General features: G+C 39.9%; 1 protein-coding gene across 1 annotated transcript in view; it reads left to right on the forward strand.

The window, feature by feature from the left end:
• EP300 (E1A binding protein p300) overlaps positions 1-17,875 on the forward strand; it is a 61,787-nt gene that overhangs the window by 29,987 nt on the left and 13,925 nt on the right. The window contains exons 7-21 of the mRNA XM_071422980.1: positions 2,333-2,426; positions 2,758-2,892; positions 3,326-3,443; positions 3,943-4,117; positions 4,512-4,589; positions 5,416-5,525; positions 6,095-6,250; positions 7,310-7,753; positions 8,243-8,431; positions 9,329-9,485; positions 10,035-10,153; positions 11,363-11,602; positions 12,151-12,239; positions 14,687-14,767; positions 16,834-16,890. Coding sequence (XP_071279081.1) covers positions 2,333-2,426; positions 2,758-2,892; positions 3,326-3,443; positions 3,943-4,117; positions 4,512-4,589; positions 5,416-5,525; positions 6,095-6,250; positions 7,310-7,753; positions 8,243-8,431; positions 9,329-9,485; positions 10,035-10,153; positions 11,363-11,602; positions 12,151-12,239; positions 14,687-14,767; positions 16,834-16,890 — 2,242 coding nt within the window. The remainder of the gene's footprint in view (positions 1-2,332; positions 2,427-2,757; positions 2,893-3,325; positions 3,444-3,942; positions 4,118-4,511; positions 4,590-5,415; positions 5,526-6,094; positions 6,251-7,309; positions 7,754-8,242; positions 8,432-9,328; positions 9,486-10,034; positions 10,154-11,362; positions 11,603-12,150; positions 12,240-14,686; positions 14,768-16,833; positions 16,891-17,875) is intronic.

The raw sequence follows: 17,875 nt of genomic DNA on the forward strand, positions 1-17,875 counted from the left end.
TAGGGCTTTGTGATATTTTAGACTTGAAAAAGCAACTTACTCAGTGGAACAGGAACATTAGAAGGCCCAGGTGCCCTTCTCTGGAAAACAAGTTCTCTGGAAAAACTAGTTTCTTTATAAAAATGATAATTTTTCAAGGCTCCCTATTTTTTTTTTTTTTTTTTTTTTTTTTTTTGCTTCATAATTGTACTGTAATGCAAGTTTCAGGCTATTGGGGAGTTTATAATTGGATATGCAGGCATTGGAATGCCAGCATTCAGGGGTACGTCCCTGTCACTCAGAGTGCAGCATTTTACATTTGTATCTCAGATATGTAAAGTTTGTTTAAAAAGTGAAAAATAGTGAATAACTGACATCCTCCCTGAATCCTGTCATGTGATCTCATGTAGCTCTAAATTGTCCAAGTGGCTTATATGAACATTGTAGGACTGGATAACAATTTAAATTCAAAGTGCAGTTAATCAGAACCTGGCTATCCATGTTGTCAAATGAAGTCATCTTTAACCACCAAAACTAAGTTTGATAGTTTGAGATTACATCACAGGAGTTTTTCTCACTCTTAGCTGTTTGCTTGAGTTGCATAAGCAGATGTGGCTTTTTTAGCGGAAAAGAGGAAAGAAGAGCTGGCAGTGATTTATCACAAGCTTGTATGGGATTGTAGTGATCGTGCCTGTGTGTCCCATGAGAAGCTTGTGTGCAGAATGAGAGATTGGTGCAGAAACGCACAAACTGCAGCCTGCTACTCTGCTCTGCAAAGGGAATGCTGCTCCTGAGTCACTCAGGAAAAGACTGCTGGGTAGAGTAGGCTTGTTAATAAGATGACTGGCCCTCACAGATTGCATGTGACTTGCTAAAACTTTACCGTCTAGTGTGTGAAAACAGAGAAAAGGGCAAGGGTCCTGAGAGCTTAGTCTTAAAACAATTAGATTAAAATAATATGATTTTCTGTTGTGCCTTACAGTCTTTTCTGAAGCAAAATTATTCTTATTTTTTAATGTATGTAATTACTTACAGTGTTTTGCCTATGCATTCCTTGCAGAACAGTGGGCATTCTTTGTGCAATTGCTAAGAAAATCAAATGAAATGGCATTGAAAAAGCTCTTGGAGTGTGAAGAACTGCAGCTTACTGTAGAAAGGAGAAGCATGGAGAGTGTAGACGTTTAACTGTTGTTTCCTTATTAGGAGTGGGTAGCTAAGGAGGGAATTACAACAGGTGAGATAGGAATTATCAGGTCATGGCCTACGGGACAACAGGGCTAGTTTAGGAGAAATAGCAGGATTTGATGAGGACTGGTATGTGAAAAGATGCAGTCTTAAGTAGCTCTAACAAATGGTGGGTTTGACAGTTGAAAAAGGGAGAGTTTAGTAAAGGTTGACTGTTGTCTTTCACGGCAGTGTGCTTTCAGATGCAAAGTGGATTTGGGAAGAAGAAAAGGACTAAAGAAAAGGAGATTTGGAACAGATTTATGAAAAATTGGTTTAGTACTTGGTTGTGATATTAGGGGTATGTGTTAGGCTTGATATACCTAATTTCAGTGGGCTTCTCCTGTATGCAGTGTGTTATTTTGTTTGAAATACAGATTCTGTAGGATTCAAATGTCCTAAATACATGTGAAGCTTGGTAATGGTTTTCATGCTACTTGTGGTGTCACAAAATGATCTGTTTGGAAGCTCCAGACAGAAATATACTGCATTTTTCTTTACTAATTTAGAGGTAACTGTAGTGTGTGAAGAAAACAGGCAATTTTTATGGTGATTAAGGTATGATTCAGAAAACCAGATTTTGTTACGCAACAAATTAGAGGTGTTTCCTGCAAAGGATTGTCAGATTTTCCTTCTTTCAAGCATTTGAGTTAGTTGTAGGATCATTAAGTTATGGAGTGGGTGAGAAGGGACCTTGTCTGATGTGGGTGGTAGCTGATGTTTTAAGTTTTTGAAGCCTTTGTGAATATCCTAAGATTCTGAATGAAAAAATACCTGACTGCTTCTAAACAAAAAAGCAGAAGTGGTTGGACTCTGTCATTAGAGTCACAGGAAAGGACTCTGGAACATAATATTTGTGGCAAATTGAAATCGCTTGTTTGTGGATAAGTTCAGGAAGATATGCATAGGAGTAATGGGGTTGATGCTTCACTTGGAGGTCACCAGTGTTGTGCCTTGGGCTTTTTCTAAGTTTGTAAAAGAAAGAGGGGTGATGAGAGCAATGGGTAATTAAATTCCCTGCACAAAAGTCCAAGTACTTGAAAGTGTAAACCCTTGTTATTGATGAACAGTTACTGATTTTGTGAGGTAAATGGGCTCTTCATTTTTTCTGTATTCTTCTGTTTTCTAGGTGCAAATCCAATGGGAGTGAATGGAGGAGTAGGGGTTCAACCTCCTAATCTGCTGCCTGACTCAATGTTACATTCAACCATGAATTCTCAAAAGTAAGTTTGAATCCTTTGTACCCCAATGATTTTGTTTTGATCTCATGGCACTTCTTGCATAAACAGTGGAGTAAATGCCATTGATGGCTATCTCTCCCTTTGGATTTTGTAGCTTTTGTTGCAGTTTTCCAAGTCCTTGGGTAGAACAGCGTGTACTGTTTCACTGTGTTGTTTGGTGTGTGTGTGCGCAACTATTTCTGCAGTTTGTTCATTGATTAGGGAATGGCTGAACTAGCACTTTGTTCTAACATTATTCTAAAAGAGGCTATGACTGTAAGATGATTAAGCTGGGGCTAGACTTTTGCACTCAATTCTTGCTCTGTTTTTGAAGCCCCATGATGAGTGAAAGCGCCAATGTTGCCAGTTTGGGAGCCATGCCAACAGCTCAACCATCCAATACCGGAATTCGAAAGCAGTGGCACGAAGACATTACTCAGGATCTCCGAAACCACCTTGTTCATAAATTGTGAGTAGCTAATATCAAAACAATCTCCTGGTAGGTGAGCTGCTACCCCAGAGGTGTATTGGAGGCTGAGGGATTGCAGAAGGAAGCCTGACTTGCAGAACTAGAGAGCCAAGGAGTGAATTTTGTCAGGATGCATGGAGAAGGGAAAGCAGAAGCCAAAAGATGGAGCTGCATCTGCTGCTTTGGGGCTGTTGTCTTGGAAGTTTCCCACTCCATGCTCAAGCCATCTACAAACATCTGCTGCCCCTGGAAGAAGGAGCAGTAGCTGCAGTCTGTCAGCAGATTTGCTTGCTGCTTTGTGTTCAAACCACTAGGGTTTGAACACAATGCAGTTCTGCTTTGTTAATGCTGGGGTTAATGCTGGTCTGGGAACAGATAATATTTATATTATTTGTCTCCTTAATATTTTTTCTTTAATTTTTTTTCTGCTTAGAGTCCAAGCCATATTTCCTACTCCTGACCCTGCAGCACTGAAGGATCGACGTATGGAGAATCTGGTGGCATATGCTCGGAAAGTGGAAGGAGATATGTATGAATCAGCAAACAGCAGGGTGAGATGCCATCTCCTGTGGTCTAGTTCTGTGTATTTCTACCTTGATCCTGTGCTGACTGGGGAGGGAGAGGAATGAAAGCACAGGTGGGACTTCCATGCTGAGGAAACAAGTGTTTAGGGACTGCTGGATGGGATCTAGGAACCAACCAGTTGAAGGCTGCTGCCTGGGGTGTGCCAGGAGTTGAGACGTGCTGTGTCTGAGACTTGTCACAGTCCCCTAAAGGCAGTGTTGAAGCTCTTCACTGTGATTGTCCAATAGACATTTTGGACAAAAGAACATAAATATCTGGTGTTGGTCTAATAATTGATAGCAGTGCCCTTAGCATTGCCCCTTTTTCCCCTCCTATCTGACAGTCCCTGCAAAGGGGAAGACCGCCTCTCACCCCAAACCAAAATGTGTGTCTGTAAAGCTGCTTTGCAGGTTTAAATCACTAGCACCAGTTGCCTTTCCTTAATGTGTCTCATCTCCTTTCTTGGCTTTTATTCCTCCCCAACAGGCAGAGTACTATCACTTGCTAGCAGAGAAGATCTACAAGATTCAGAAGGAGTTGGAGGAGAAACGAAGAACCAGGCTGCAGAAGCAAAATATGATCCCAAATGCTCCAGGCATGCCACAAGCTCCCATGAATCAAGGGCCCAATATGGGACAGCCACAGCCAGGAATGTCTGCAAGTAAGAACCTTTAGGTTACTGATCACCTGGTGCAGGAAATCCTGTACTTGTCATTTCAATAATCTGGTGACCATTTAGCTGTTCATGGGTACCTGACTTGTTTGTGGGCTACTGTTCATTGTTGTACCTTGATAACATGCTTCAGATGTCTCAGTTTCTGAAAGCTGTCTCTTAAGTCAGAGGATATGTCTGTCACTGGAATGTACTTGTATTTTAAAGGAAGTTTTTGAGTTTGCCTCACACTTTGAGGACTCTTTAATAACGTTTAGTTACGGGATACACTTACTTTCTTTATACATGAGTTTTAATGTGTAATTCTCACTAAAATGTTTGGTGGATAAATTCTGCTGGTCTTCTGAATAACACTATCTTATTTCAATGTCTTTTTTTGCAGATGGTCCTCTTCCTGACCCAACCCTGATACGTGCCAATGTGCCAAACCAGATGATGAATCGCATGCAGGCACAGCCAGGTAAATACTTGAAGAAAATTTGCTACTCTTAAAAAAGTTTTTTAATGAATTTTTGAAGGAATCTTGGATTTGGACAGCTCTGAAGCATCAGAGACCTTGTATCATGTGCAGTTTTTACATTTGGTTAAGAAAATAGCTATCTATATTGCATAATTCTTACGTAAGTATATAATAAATATAAAACACTATCTCTAGTAGCATTTTGTCTTCTGATTTTGAGCTGCACATTAGCTGCTTGCTTTGTTAAATAAGGAGTTTGATGCTTTTGTAATTTCTGATCTTGTGTGCATAGGATGGTGGGATCAGACAAATATGGTGAGCCCAGCTAGCTCAGGTGAGGACATGTTGGTGGCAGAGGGAATGTGGTGAGAATTATTGCTCAGAAAAAAAAGGGCAGAAGCTTTGTTACAAATTCAAGATGTGTTATAGGCAACATGCCAAGATACAGTTTGAGATTCAATAAGTGAATTTCTAATATGTAATTAAATAATGCAACTTTCTGTGGAAAGTTGATCTTCAGCAGCAGGTGTGACAATCAGTATTTGTCATGTGTTACAGTAGTCTTCAAACTTAATGAGTTTTAATAACAGTGAAACAGATGTCTTGAGGGGGGGAAAAGCTGGTCTGTATTCTGAAAGAGTAGGTAGTTTGATCACTATATTTAAAATTATTCCATGTAACTAGTTAATAGAAGGCAATATTTGATTGAAAGCTGGTTGCTAGAAAGCAAAATTAAAGAAACAGCATTTCTTCTCCAAGTGTTGAATGGTGCCTAAAGAAAACTCAGGTCTTTGTTTACATGTGGGTTTTTGGCACAAATTCACAGGAATGAATCAGTTTGGGCAGATGAACATGCAGCTGTCACCGATGGGACCCCGACAAACCCCTCCTCTTCAGCACCCTGGACAGCTAAGTCAGGCTGGGGCCATCAACCAGGTCAGTGCTCTTTCCCTCCAGGCTTGGGTTCACAGGTTTGGTTCTCTTGTCTGTGGTTTCCATAAAATCAATCAATAAAAGAAATTTGAAAATAAATCAAGCATCACTTCTTCATTCTCTTGGCCCTTTGATTTCGGTCTTTTTGCTTCTCCTCTAAGATCTGCCTGATATATAGTAAATCTTTTGAAATTTGTGGTAAGAATTGCCTAAAAATTTAAGTTGAAGTGGCTTTTTGTTGCATCCTTAAAACAAGGAGCCAAAAAAAATCTTAAGTCACAGTCCCAATCTGAAATTAATATCCTTTTACTTAGCTTTTAAGAGAAATCATCATCAATTCTGTCTTTTGAGAGGAGCTGTAAGCAGGCTTTTCACGTTGTATCCTACAGATAAGTGTTAAGCATCAACTTCTGCAACAAGAGAAATGTTTGGTGGTGGTTTTTTTTTGGATTTTTTTTTGTTTTTTTTTTTTGTTTTTTTGTTGTTGTTGTTTTGTCGTTTTCTCTTTTTTTGGAAAATGTTATGAAGATGTATGCACATTGTGTGAAATGAGTTGCTTTCTTTTCCACCAGATGGGATTTCCTTCACGTATGCAGCAGCCAGGAGTTGGCCAGCCTTCTGGTCAGAATCAATTTCTACAACAGACTCAGTTCCCTGCTTCTTCCCCGGGAATGAACACAGCGAGCATGCCTATGACTCAGCCTGGCAATCAGACACCAGTATCTCAAGTAAGTTTCTAATTTCTTAACGTGCTGTCAGTGACCTTTGTCATAAACTGGTTATGATTGTTCAGTTTTTAGTAATGGAGAACAACTTGTTTCCTTGAGAGACTTTTGGAATTATAATCGACCAAATTCATTTATCGAGACTTTTCGTTTTTCTGGTGTAGCACTGGGAATGGTGAAATATTGTTGACTTGTTCTCAGGCTTAAATTTAGGTGTTAGAGAGGAAATTTTTTGGTTTGTTTTTATGGAGCAAAGAAGAAATTGTGACTCAGCATACAGTAGTTAAGATTCTCTTGCTGAACAGCGAAACAGCAGAGCCTGAGAAATTAAGAGATGGCAGAATAAGTTATGAAAAGGCATGTCTATCCAGGCCTGTGTGTTGCTGGCTTTGGGGGATTAAGAGGGTTATCACTACTGAAGATCTGAACTTACAGTCTAGCAGTTTCCTTTCTGTCCTCTCCCTCTCCCTTTTCAGCAAGAACCTTTCAGGCCAGGAAGAAGTAGGGAACGTCAGTTTGCTTCTCATTGATGCTTCTTCCTAGTTTGCAGGCAAGATTATTGTGGAGTTACAGTTTTTTATCTTGACCAATACCTTTTTTTTTTGTAATTTTATAATGGTAGAGTTACAGCTGTACTTATTTGTGATTATAAATTCAGTTTCTAATCTTGGGGGTGGAGGCATGGGCACACGAAGTGTATTTGAATGCAGTTTTCCACTGTGGTGCATTGTCCCATATTCAGGATGTACAAATCTGCAGTTTTAGAAAGAAATGTTTTGCAAACTGGAAGTGTAGGTGTGCCATTCTTTAAGTGTATCAACAAGTATGAGCTATTCTATTGAAACTTCTCTAAGAGAGATGAATAACTTATAAAACAGCCTTATGTTTGTGTAGAACAAAATAAATCAAGTAGACCATTTCTGCTCTTGAAAGAGTTTTTAAAAGTGAAGTAGATGGTTTGTGACGTTTTTAAAGTACGCTGTGGGAAAGCAGACATTTGACAGTAATTTCTCTTGCTTTTCTATTCCAAGTCACTGCCAATGTGTACCTGTTTTCCCACAGGCACAAATGACCAGCGCTTCCTGTCCTGTGAACTCTCCTGCAATGGCTCCAGGTTCTCAAGGGAGCCATATTCACTGCCCACCTCTTCCACAGCCTCCCATGCACCAAAATTCTCCTTCTCCGGTACCCAGCCGAACCCCAACACCTCACCACACGCCCCCAGGCTTGGGCTCACAGCAGCAGCAGGCAGCAGCAGCTGCTGCCACCGCTGCCCCCACTCCTGCTCCTCAGGCAATGCCACCCGGACCGCAGTCCCAAACTATGCACCCCCCTCAGAGGCAGACTCCAACGCCTCCACAGGCACAGCTGCCTCCACAAGTGCAGCCTCCAGTTCCAGTTACCCCTTCTGCAGAGCAGCAGCAGCAGCCCTTGTCACAGCAGAGCACCACTGCATCTGTTCCCACACCAACAGCACCACTGCAACCTCAGCACCCCACAACACCTGTAAGGAAAAACTTTAATTGTGCTTTCCCTGATAATGTTTGTGTGCAAGGTTTCCTTTTCAGTTGTGTGCTCCTGGCGTGTTTAATATTAAAATAGGGTGGTTTTTTTGTATTTGGGGAGTAAACTTTTCCATCAAGACAAGTCTGTAGATCATTTGCTGTTTCCAGAGAGGAAATATATTACAGAATTCTTGTACATGTTTTGAAATTCACTTTGAAACGTGGGTGAGGTTTTTGGTTACTTAAACATATGAATAGGACTTATAGGGAAAACAATGCCATTTTCTGTAGACAAGGCATTCTAGTGCATGCCTCTGATACATGTTTTCCAATAGTTGAGGTTGTGGGACCACGGTATTCTTCAGGGAAAACAAATAGAAGGACTAGAGTGCTTTTAAACTCAGTGGAAATGTAGCATAGGTAAAACTTAGATTAGAAAAGGAAAACAGGTTCGTTAGAAGCCTGTTTGTAATGTGTTTTGTTCCCTCAGCTTTCACAGCCAGCTGTGAGCATTGATGGGCAGGTATCCAACCCCCCATCCACCAGCAGCACAGAGGTGAACTCTCAGCAGACTGTTCCAGAACAGCAGCAGCCACCCTTGCAGGAAGTGAAAATGGAGATTAAAACAGATGAAGGGGAACCAGAACAAACAGAGATGCAAATGGAGGAGAAATCTGAGGTGAGATTGTTGACCAGATGTTGGGTAGAATACCTTCATCTAGTACTGCAGGATGCTTTCTGTCATTTAGAATTTGGTGAGAGCTGTAGGTGCTACCTGCTGCTGCTGCAGTTTTGATTGTTGTCTTTTGTCTTATTCCTAAAGAAGGGTCTGTTTTCTGTTGAAATTGTGGTAGTAGAGGTCAGTGGCCACAGAAAGGACCATTATAACGTGGTTGCTATGAAGCTTTGCTTTGGTAAATGCCAGTGTGAGGATGCACTTGGGCCAGTCCACAGCTGTTAAAATAGCAGATGCTAGGATGAAAGGAAAGGGCTTCAGGTTGTGCCAGGGGAGGTTTAGACTGGATATTAGGAAAAGTTTCTTCACTGAAAGGGTTATCAAGCATTGGAACAGGCTGCCCAGGGAGGTGGTTGAGTCACCATTCATGGAGGTATTTAGATGATGTGTAGAGGTGGCACTTTAGGATGTGGCATAGTAGTGGACTAGGCAGTGCCACATTAATGTTGGATTTAATCTTAAAGGTCTTCTCCAACCTAAATGATTCTATATGTACATGATGGGCTGCTTTACTGGGCTTTGACAGCTTGTCACTAAGGACAGCCAGGAGTGTGGCTGCCAGTCACATCATCCTGGCAGCTCTGCTGTATGAGAGTCTGTTAGAACTGCCTGAAGAGGTACCTGTGTGTCTACTTGCAGCTCAGAACTCGTTAGCAGCTCGTCAGTTCTGCTGTGCAGTATTTGAAGATGGATTCTAACACGTTTGCTCAAGTTTTAGACGAGTTTTGACTACAAAGGAAGTAGAAGAGTGGGTGGGCAACATGACAGATAGGTTTAAAGGACAGAAATGTGGATGGGTGGCCAGGAGATTTAAGTGACAGGCTCCAAACTGCTTTCCAGGCTAAAGTAGAACCAGTCGTGGAGGAATGTAAACCCGACCCAATGGAGCAAGAAGAGAAGAAACCTGAAATTAAGACTGAAGTACCAGAGGGGGAAGAAAGACCTACTACTCCAGCAACTCAGTCTTCTCCAGCAGCTGGGCAGTCTAAGAAAAAAAGTAAGCAGAAAGACTGTTTTTACTTAAATTCACTGCATCTCCCTAGAGAAATCTCTGCAGAGGAAAAAAACCTGGGCTTTCCTTTTTGGTACTTAGTGGATTATGTGGTACTTATATGGATTGTTCCTTGTGGCTTTTGGACAAAAATATCTAATAATACATGTGCTTATAATTGGCTTTGGGCAAGTTCTTTAAGCCTTTAGAATTAGACGCTAAGCCCTAGTAAAATTGTCAATACAATGGAGATTTGAAATACTCAGTTACAGATTCTGTAGACAATTTTTTTTCTTGGGGCCTCCAAGAGGGGATGTATCTGGAATGTGAACCATCTCTACTCATTAATGTCATCTTATGGTTGCCTTTTCTTCAGGTGATGATTTTAATATCCTCCTCAGGACTCAGTGTTGCAGAGGATAAATAAGCCATGCTTAAGTACCATAGACAGACAGACAATGAATGGGTTTTATTTCCACAGACATCACATTTTCTAGCAGGTTTCTTCCTTCCAGCTGTTTCTGCTATCTTTCTAACGTTGATTGTTTTCCACAGTTTTCAAGCCAGAAGAGTTGCGGCAGGCACTTATGCCAACACTGGAGGCACTTTACCGTCAGGATCCAGAGTCTCTTCCATTTCGACAGCCTGTGGATCCCCAGCTACTAGGAATTCCTGTGAGTGTCTTAGCAAGATAATTTCCTGGTTTTAATTCAAAACTACTGTATTCTGACATACCTGTTCAAGAACAGCTTACATCTGTCTTCTTAACATCTTCACATTGATGTGTTTGGGAAGGTTTAACTTAGGCAGTGGAATAGACAAGGTCGGATTTAGGGAGGTTTGTTTGGTTCTGTGTTCCTTTTACTAAATAAGCAGATACAGCATGCACTGGAATGATTTACCAAGAGAACCCCAGTGCTGTATGGCCTTCTTATGGTTGTTGCTTCATGTTGTGATTCTCTTATTGCTGAATTTCATAGCTGTTTCTCATCATGTATAAATCTTATCTGAAGATGTGGGAAATTTGGCAGATAAAACACACTTAAAAATGTCCGTTAATGACTATTATTTGTTATAGGAAAGGAAGAAACAATTTAAGTTAGAGGTTTGTTTATGTTAAATTTTCTGCTTGATTTAGAATTGTCTTCAGAAGACAACTATCATTTAAGGATCTGTGTTTTTGAACTCTCTGAACTGGCCACACAAGTTTACAAAATGTAAACAAATACATAGATGTAGAAGTCCTTTTTAGGTGCTGCAGGTGATGTTTTTTGCCTGAAAGAGTTATTTGCTATTGGTGTGGGGTTTTTTAAAGCAGATGCTGCAAAATTTCAAGGCCTGCTATATTACAAGCATTTATACACTTGCTAATATTTTTAACAAGCTTTCAATTGGCTGTCATTCTGCAGACTTTGGTAGATGTTGCACCGTAATCAGTGGTGGATTGGAAAAGGGCATTCTTTAGAGGACACATAAGTTTTATCATAAAGTTATTTATTTTTGTTAGGTTTTCTGGGCTACTGAAAACAGTTGCTTTATATTAATGTTCTTGTGTAAGTCTTTGGATCACTATGGCTGCAAAAACATTGGCATTTTCTACTGTTTGTAATAGATGTTTTGCTGATTAAAATTAGAGTGACTTGATTTCATTAGTTGTGAATGAACAACAGCACCTGAGAAATAAAGGAATAATGAAAAGAAAGCACTGGGGAATTATATGCTATTACTTAGGGATTGCATTCTGTGTGTCACAAGCAGTTTGACAATCAAGTCAGGGAGGAACCTGTTTTTCTTGATGAGAATTTACAGGCTGAGAATGCACATGCTGTCATGTTAAAACATAGTTCTCTAGGAGGGTTTTGATGTGCTGTGTTTTCTTACAGGATTATTTTGACATAGTGAAGAACCCCATGGATCTTTCTACTATCAAGAGAAAGCTGGACACAGGACAGTATCAGGAGCCATGGCAATATGTAGATGACATCTGGCTCATGTTCAATAATGCCTGGTTGTATAACCGCAAAACATCCCGGGTGTACAAGTACTGCTCCAAACTGGCAGAGGTGTTTGAGCAAGAAATTGACCCAGTTATGCAGAGCCTTGGTTATTGCTGCGGAAGAAAGGTAAGAAAGTAAATATCTTTAGTCTGTTTCTTGCTTCCTTGAATTGAGGGGGTAAAATATAGCAGTTGAAGTTGTGATCAGTTATGGTGTGTCAAAATTTTCTGAAGTTTACCAGAATTTAGCAATCCTGAATAATCTGAATTTGAACATTTTGTGGATCTTCTAATTCTATCTAGTCCTTAAATAATGTATTTATATGTAAGCCCTTGGGAAGAAAAAGTCAGCAACAGAAGGCTTATTTTGTTTAGGACAAACTTTTGCTATTGCAAATTAAACAGGTGTGGTTTTATTCCTTCAGAAGTTCTGTATTTCACTGTATATTGAAATCGTTTCCCTTGTTTTGATGTGCTTTCTGTCTTTGGAGAAGAGTTAACTGGAGAATAACAGCCCACTCAAGGTCTTTTGGAACAGCACTTTGTACACTTTGCTGTACAGAGAGATCTGTGCACAGAGTAAGGTGGAAGTGTTCACTGTCTGGGTCACACTTGCTTCCCATGGAGAGCAAGTGAAAATGTGCAAGTACTAAGGTGACCCATTCCTCTTTGCAGTTGGAGTTCTCGCCACAGACTTTGTGTTGCTATGGCAAACAGCTATGCACGATCCCTCGAGATGCCACTTACTACAGTTACCAGAACAGGTAAGGAAAACTCAGCCGGTGCAGTTTTGTGCATGCTGCAGTCAATCTGTTACAGGCATGCGTGTATTTACATAGACACCCTCTTTATATGTGTACACCTTTATGTTTTACAATAAAATTTTTTGCTGGAAGTGCTCTTGAATAGTTTGCCTTGTGTGCTAATAATGATTTCTATGAGCAAAAGTTCATTGCAGCCTTTGCTCTTCCCTCCTTTGTTTGCAGAAATGTGATGTCTTACTACATTTTGATCCTGCATTTAATTAAATATCTTCAATTACCTACAAATCATACATATGAGTCTGTTGCTTTTACTTCCTACTGTGCAGCAGTATTTTTCATGCAGAACACTGGGTAGACTATGCAGAAAGTGTATTAGTGCTCATAATACATATTGGTTTTTGGCAAGTCTTTGGTTTTTCTTGTGATTTTAATGCTGAAGAGCAAACTTACTTCTGTATTGCACATCTTAACTGGAAGATCTGTGTATTCAGATCTTCAGCAGATTGATGCTTGCTTTTTCTTACAAAGTTTTTTTAAAGGGAATTGTCTTGGCAGTAGCTATCAGTAGCTCTGTAAAATGCTGTCCCTTCTGCAGTTCTTTTGAGTATCCTATTTTACTTGGGGTTTATTTAAGGATTTAAACTTACTTGACTTCTGAAAGGAGGTTTCTTGCTAGTCATCTCTGAAGGTCATCTCGGGAAGTGAGGCAGGAAGAAACAGGCAAACACATGCTTTAACATTCCCATATTCCCTTGCCTGTCATCAGAATGAACCTATGAGAGCAGAGAACTGCTTAACTCCAAGATCTATCAATTTATTTAGTTCCTGCTCTCCATTCATTCTAAAACCTCAAACAAACAAATACCAGCCCCAAAACAAACCAGAATGACAAAACCATGAAGGATTTTACCTGAAAAGCCAATGTTTTTGAAGAATTGTTTCTTTAAGCACCTGATCAGAGGAAAGCAATCAAAGATTATGCAAGTTATATCTTGGCCTTTTAAAACTTCATAAAGGTTTATAGCAGCAAATGATGGTTTTTAAGCTTCTTCTACTTATTTAGTCCTGTAATACCCCACAATAGCTATTGTAGTTTTAGACTTGCATGTAGAGTAGAGCTTGTCTTGTCATGTCAGTATCTTCTGCTTATGTTTGTCCATAGGCAAGTACTAGATGCACCAAAAGACTATTGCTCAGAAATCTGACATTTGACATGTTTGCAAATGTTAGAAGGGAAAGTTTGCATTGTAACAGGTGTCTACATGTGACTTGTAGATTGCATCATATATACACATGCATATATCTATAAATTGAAATGTATAATTCCAGAAGTATTGTTCTCTGCATTATCTCAGATGAAAACTGGGAAAGGAGGTTGAGACTTGTCTTTTCAGCCTAACAGTTGCTAATAACATAGATTAGTATGGCTGCATAATGAACTTGTTTGAATTTTTTTATTTCTATTTTTAGCTGCCTTGTGCACTCAGTTAGCATGCTTTATAATGGAGAAGCCACAGCTTTAGAACTTTTTTGAAGGCTAGGGTAGAATCCTGAATTAATTTCTATTTTATTGAAGTACAAATGAAATCCTTCTCTGTAATGCTTGCTGTAGTGATGGCTGGACTGTTCTATGTGCAGACTGGGCTATGGCAGAGTCATATCCATGTAGAGCATTCTCTGTCTAGTTCATGTTAGTTAACATCGGGTTTGACAGTTCTATTAGTCTGTAAGAATTTTAAGGACAGATTTTATTGTTCCTAAAGTTTCTGGTATTTAGCTTTTCCTTTCAACTGGGAGAGAATTCTGTGACCTTTTAGCATTTAAGATGGAAGACTACCTCTCTTCCATTGATCTCCTGCAGATCCTCCTCCCAACAGAACTGCTGTGCTGATGTACAAGTCAGAGTAGCAGTTCCTCCTTCCTTCTGGTCTTTCCCCTGTCTCATTTTAATTCTTTGCTGTACGTGGCATGGATTATTAAAATGAAGAGGGTATGGGTATGCTAAAATGGAATACTCTTGTTTAATTTGTTTTTATCGTTTGCTGCTTGTGAACCCATTTGAGAGATTTAATGCTAATCTGTGCTTTGCCTTGGCTTTCTGCTTTGTGTTGTCTTGTCTTGCTTCTATGTTTTTGTTTTTGTCCTGCAAACCCCCATTTCTTTGTTCGTGTGTGTGTTATTTTTTTTAATTTCTCCTTCATGCTTGTCATTGTCTGCACTTGGCTTTGATTGCGCAAAAAAAAAAAATCCAAACCAAAAAACCAAACCAACCAAACCCAATGTGGGGCCCATAAATCCGCATCATTGAATATCCTTGTCGCCGTTGATGACCTGCTCTCTGCTCCTGTCCCTTCCTTGGCCTGCTGTGATTGGTGGCTCCGTTGCTTGACTTGGGCTGTGTTGTGTGGACGGAGCAGTTCACCCAAATATGGCCTTCTTGCTGACAGGTATCATTTCTGTGAGAAGTGCTTCAACGAAATCCAAGGGGAGAGCGTTTCTCTGGGAGATGACCCATCACAACCTCAAACGTGAGTTCTTTGTGTTTGCTCGGGCTGGGCTTTCCTGAGCTCTATCATGGTGCTTTCTGTAGGGAAGGGGGGTTCAGCTCTAGGTTTTTAGCCTAGTAGAAGGTGGATGATGCATCCTTCATGTGCTTGTCTTTCAAACCTGGACTGACTAAACTAGTGAAAAAGAAGCACTTAGTGCTTAAAATTGCAACTGTACCAATAGAAGGGAAAGAAGAAAATGGCTTTTTCCCTGAAAAAAGTGAAAGTATTCTACTGCAGAAAATTAACCATGCCTGCAGGCAAGTGTGTGACAGACATAGCTTGAAATATCAGACATACCATTTTCTTTATACCCTAGCTATGCCATTAAACTTGTATTCAACGTCAGGTTGTTTTTCATCCAAACCAGAAGCAGGCAACCTCCTTTTGCCATACAAATATTTCAATACGGAAATGCCATCTGCCTATGAGAAATGCTGTGCAGTAGTTGAGGACACAATAAAAGTCTGTGCATGGATTTTACCATGTTGGTGGCAAACTGTTGTCACAGTCTCTGGTTTTGCTGTACCCGTCTCATACCTCAAAAAAATTTTGAAACAGAATTTTTCGAGTCCTTGAGGGACAGATGAGTGCCGAACAGTTACTCTTTGACTATTCAAGAAATCCCTTTGGAGGAAGGCAGTGCAACAACTCAGGAAAAGTCTGAAACCAGAGGGAGAGTTGTTGAAGTTGGTAATTGGACAAAAGGAGTTAACTTTCATTTGGAACCAGATCCTGGATGCACTAATGGATGCATAGAGAACAGTACTGGAAATATCTGTTTAGGCTTGGGATGATGTACTGAAGTGTACTGAAAGAGGGTAGATGGAGCTTAGATACAAGGAGGAAGTTCTTCACTATGAGGGTGGTGAGGCACTGGAACAGATGGCACAAAGAAGTTCTGGATGCCCCCTCACTGGAAGTGTTAAAGGATGGGTTGGATGGAACTCTGAGCTACTTGGTCTAGTGGAAGGTGTTCCTGACAATGGCAGGGGGTGATGATCTCTTAAGGTCCCTGCCAGCCCAAACCATCCTAAGGTTCTGTGACCTGCCTTTCTGGAAGGAAAAAGGAAGAAATATTGTGTGCTGGTCAGTACAATGGACCATTTAATGTCCCTGTGGGTAGATGGATTGCTATTCTAGTGGAAGCAGAGATCCAAAATTGATTCAATATAGAGTCCTAGAGTACATCATAGGAATATGCATGGTGGGTCCTGTTAAAGTTCCATGTACCATATTATAAGAATAATTTGAGGTAATTGAGATATTTAATTTCATCATTTATTTTATAAGGAGCTTCAAGTATTTATTCTGCAGGTGGCACAATTCAGAATAAATACTGAAATAAGAGGAGATAGGAAGGTTAATCTTATGCAACTTGGAGTTAGTCTGTGTCATTACTTCTCAGGGAGGGACATACTGATCTTCTCATGTTGTGCAGAACATTCTTTGGGGTAAATTCTCACAGATTTGACTATTGTATGTTCTGAACCAGGTAATTTAAAACTTCTGTCAAAAAGTTGAAATTTTAGGCCTTGAAACTGATGTAGAGAAGGTAGAAATAAGTATTGTAGTGGCTGGGCTGGGGTTGCAGGGTTTGGAAACTGAAATGTATCCTTTGAAGTTGATGTAGGAGGAGGGCTAGGGGAATCTGAAAAAAGATAACCTAACCTCAGTAATCAAAGATACTTGGAATTCTGCCTATAGAATATGAGAGGCATATCAAGTAGTCTGTTCACCATTAAATACTGATCAGACCTATCCAAAACTTGAATTATCAGCCAGCTTTAATATTTATCCTGTAGTAAAACTGAATAAGGGAACAATATTGCTCTCTACAAGAGAAAAATAATGTTTTCCATGGACAAAGTGGCATATACTTCAGTTGTCTGTCACTGTGTAAAATATAATAACTTCCCTTGTAGTGCCAGTGAGTGTATAAAAACTCTGCTTGTAAGTTTTGTCTTGGTTTGTGGATAGGTGTGGGTATTGCATGAATGTTTGTTGTCTTGTGTTAAAATTGAGTTTTATTGCCTCTTTCTCCATAGCACGATAAACAAAGAACAGTTTTCAAAAAGGAAAAATGATACACTGGATCCTGAGCTGTAAGTATTACTGTCACTCTTTGAATGATCCTTATTTTATTATAAAAATACTTTGTAAGATACCTTTTTTTCATTCACCATCAGCTTTGTCTTTGAATGTTTTCAGTTTCATGTAACTCTGTTAGTTGGTAGGGGCTGCTCAGTAATCAGCAGATCTGGTATTCGGTGCTGAGAACACAAATCACTGTGGCTGTGCTTGAGGAACACTAGTACTGGATATATGGGCTGAAATGACTCCATTTTGTTGTCTTGCACGTAGATTCAACAGAAGGATGAATGCAGATAGCTCTGCTTTGACATTTGGTTGTGGTGAATGGTGAAGTCTCAGAACTGATTTGAGTCATTTGGCAGCAGCTCTTAGTGCTGTTGGTGTTTCTAGTTGCTGCATTTTACAGGCAGCTGTAGTAGAAGGAAAAGTTGCTATATTTTGAATCAGCCAGTTATTCTGTACTGCTCTGAAAGCAGAACTGTAGTCATTCAGTAACATGAAGATGATGGTGACTCAGCTGCTTTTCTTGATATTCCTGAGCAGTTTTTTGAAGCTGCTTTACATGGTCCTGCATCATACACCTATGCTGCTATTTTGCAAACATTATCTCAGTTCTCAAATGAATGAGGAAAAAGGATATTTATTGTTCCCACACCATCCTTCTAAAGGCACAAAGGTCAGCCAGTTCTGTTCTGTTTTACAAGGGCTGTGGGAAGGAGAGAATAGTCGCTTGATTCATAACGTTTCTTTCCCTTTGTTAAAGCGAAGATAGAATATAAGCCTAACTTACAGTGTGGTACCACATGCACTACATAGATTACAACTATTCATTCAAAGTCTCAAACTTTTAGACAGGCATGTTCTAAAGGAGTCAGATTGTCCCAGTACCTGAAGGAACCTTAGGTATTTTGGATAATTATGTTCACCAACATCTGGGAACCAAACCATGTGACATATCTCAGTTGTCCTTAAATCTCTGCTAATTTTCTGAAAGTG

The sequence above is a fragment of the Agelaius tricolor genome, unplaced genomic scaffold (assembly GCF_023055355.1).
Source record: "Agelaius tricolor isolate 1412-34295 unplaced genomic scaffold, bAgeTri1.0.p SCAF_3, whole genome shotgun sequence".
Classification (NCBI taxonomy): domain Eukaryota; kingdom Metazoa; phylum Chordata; class Aves; order Passeriformes; family Icteridae; genus Agelaius; species Agelaius tricolor.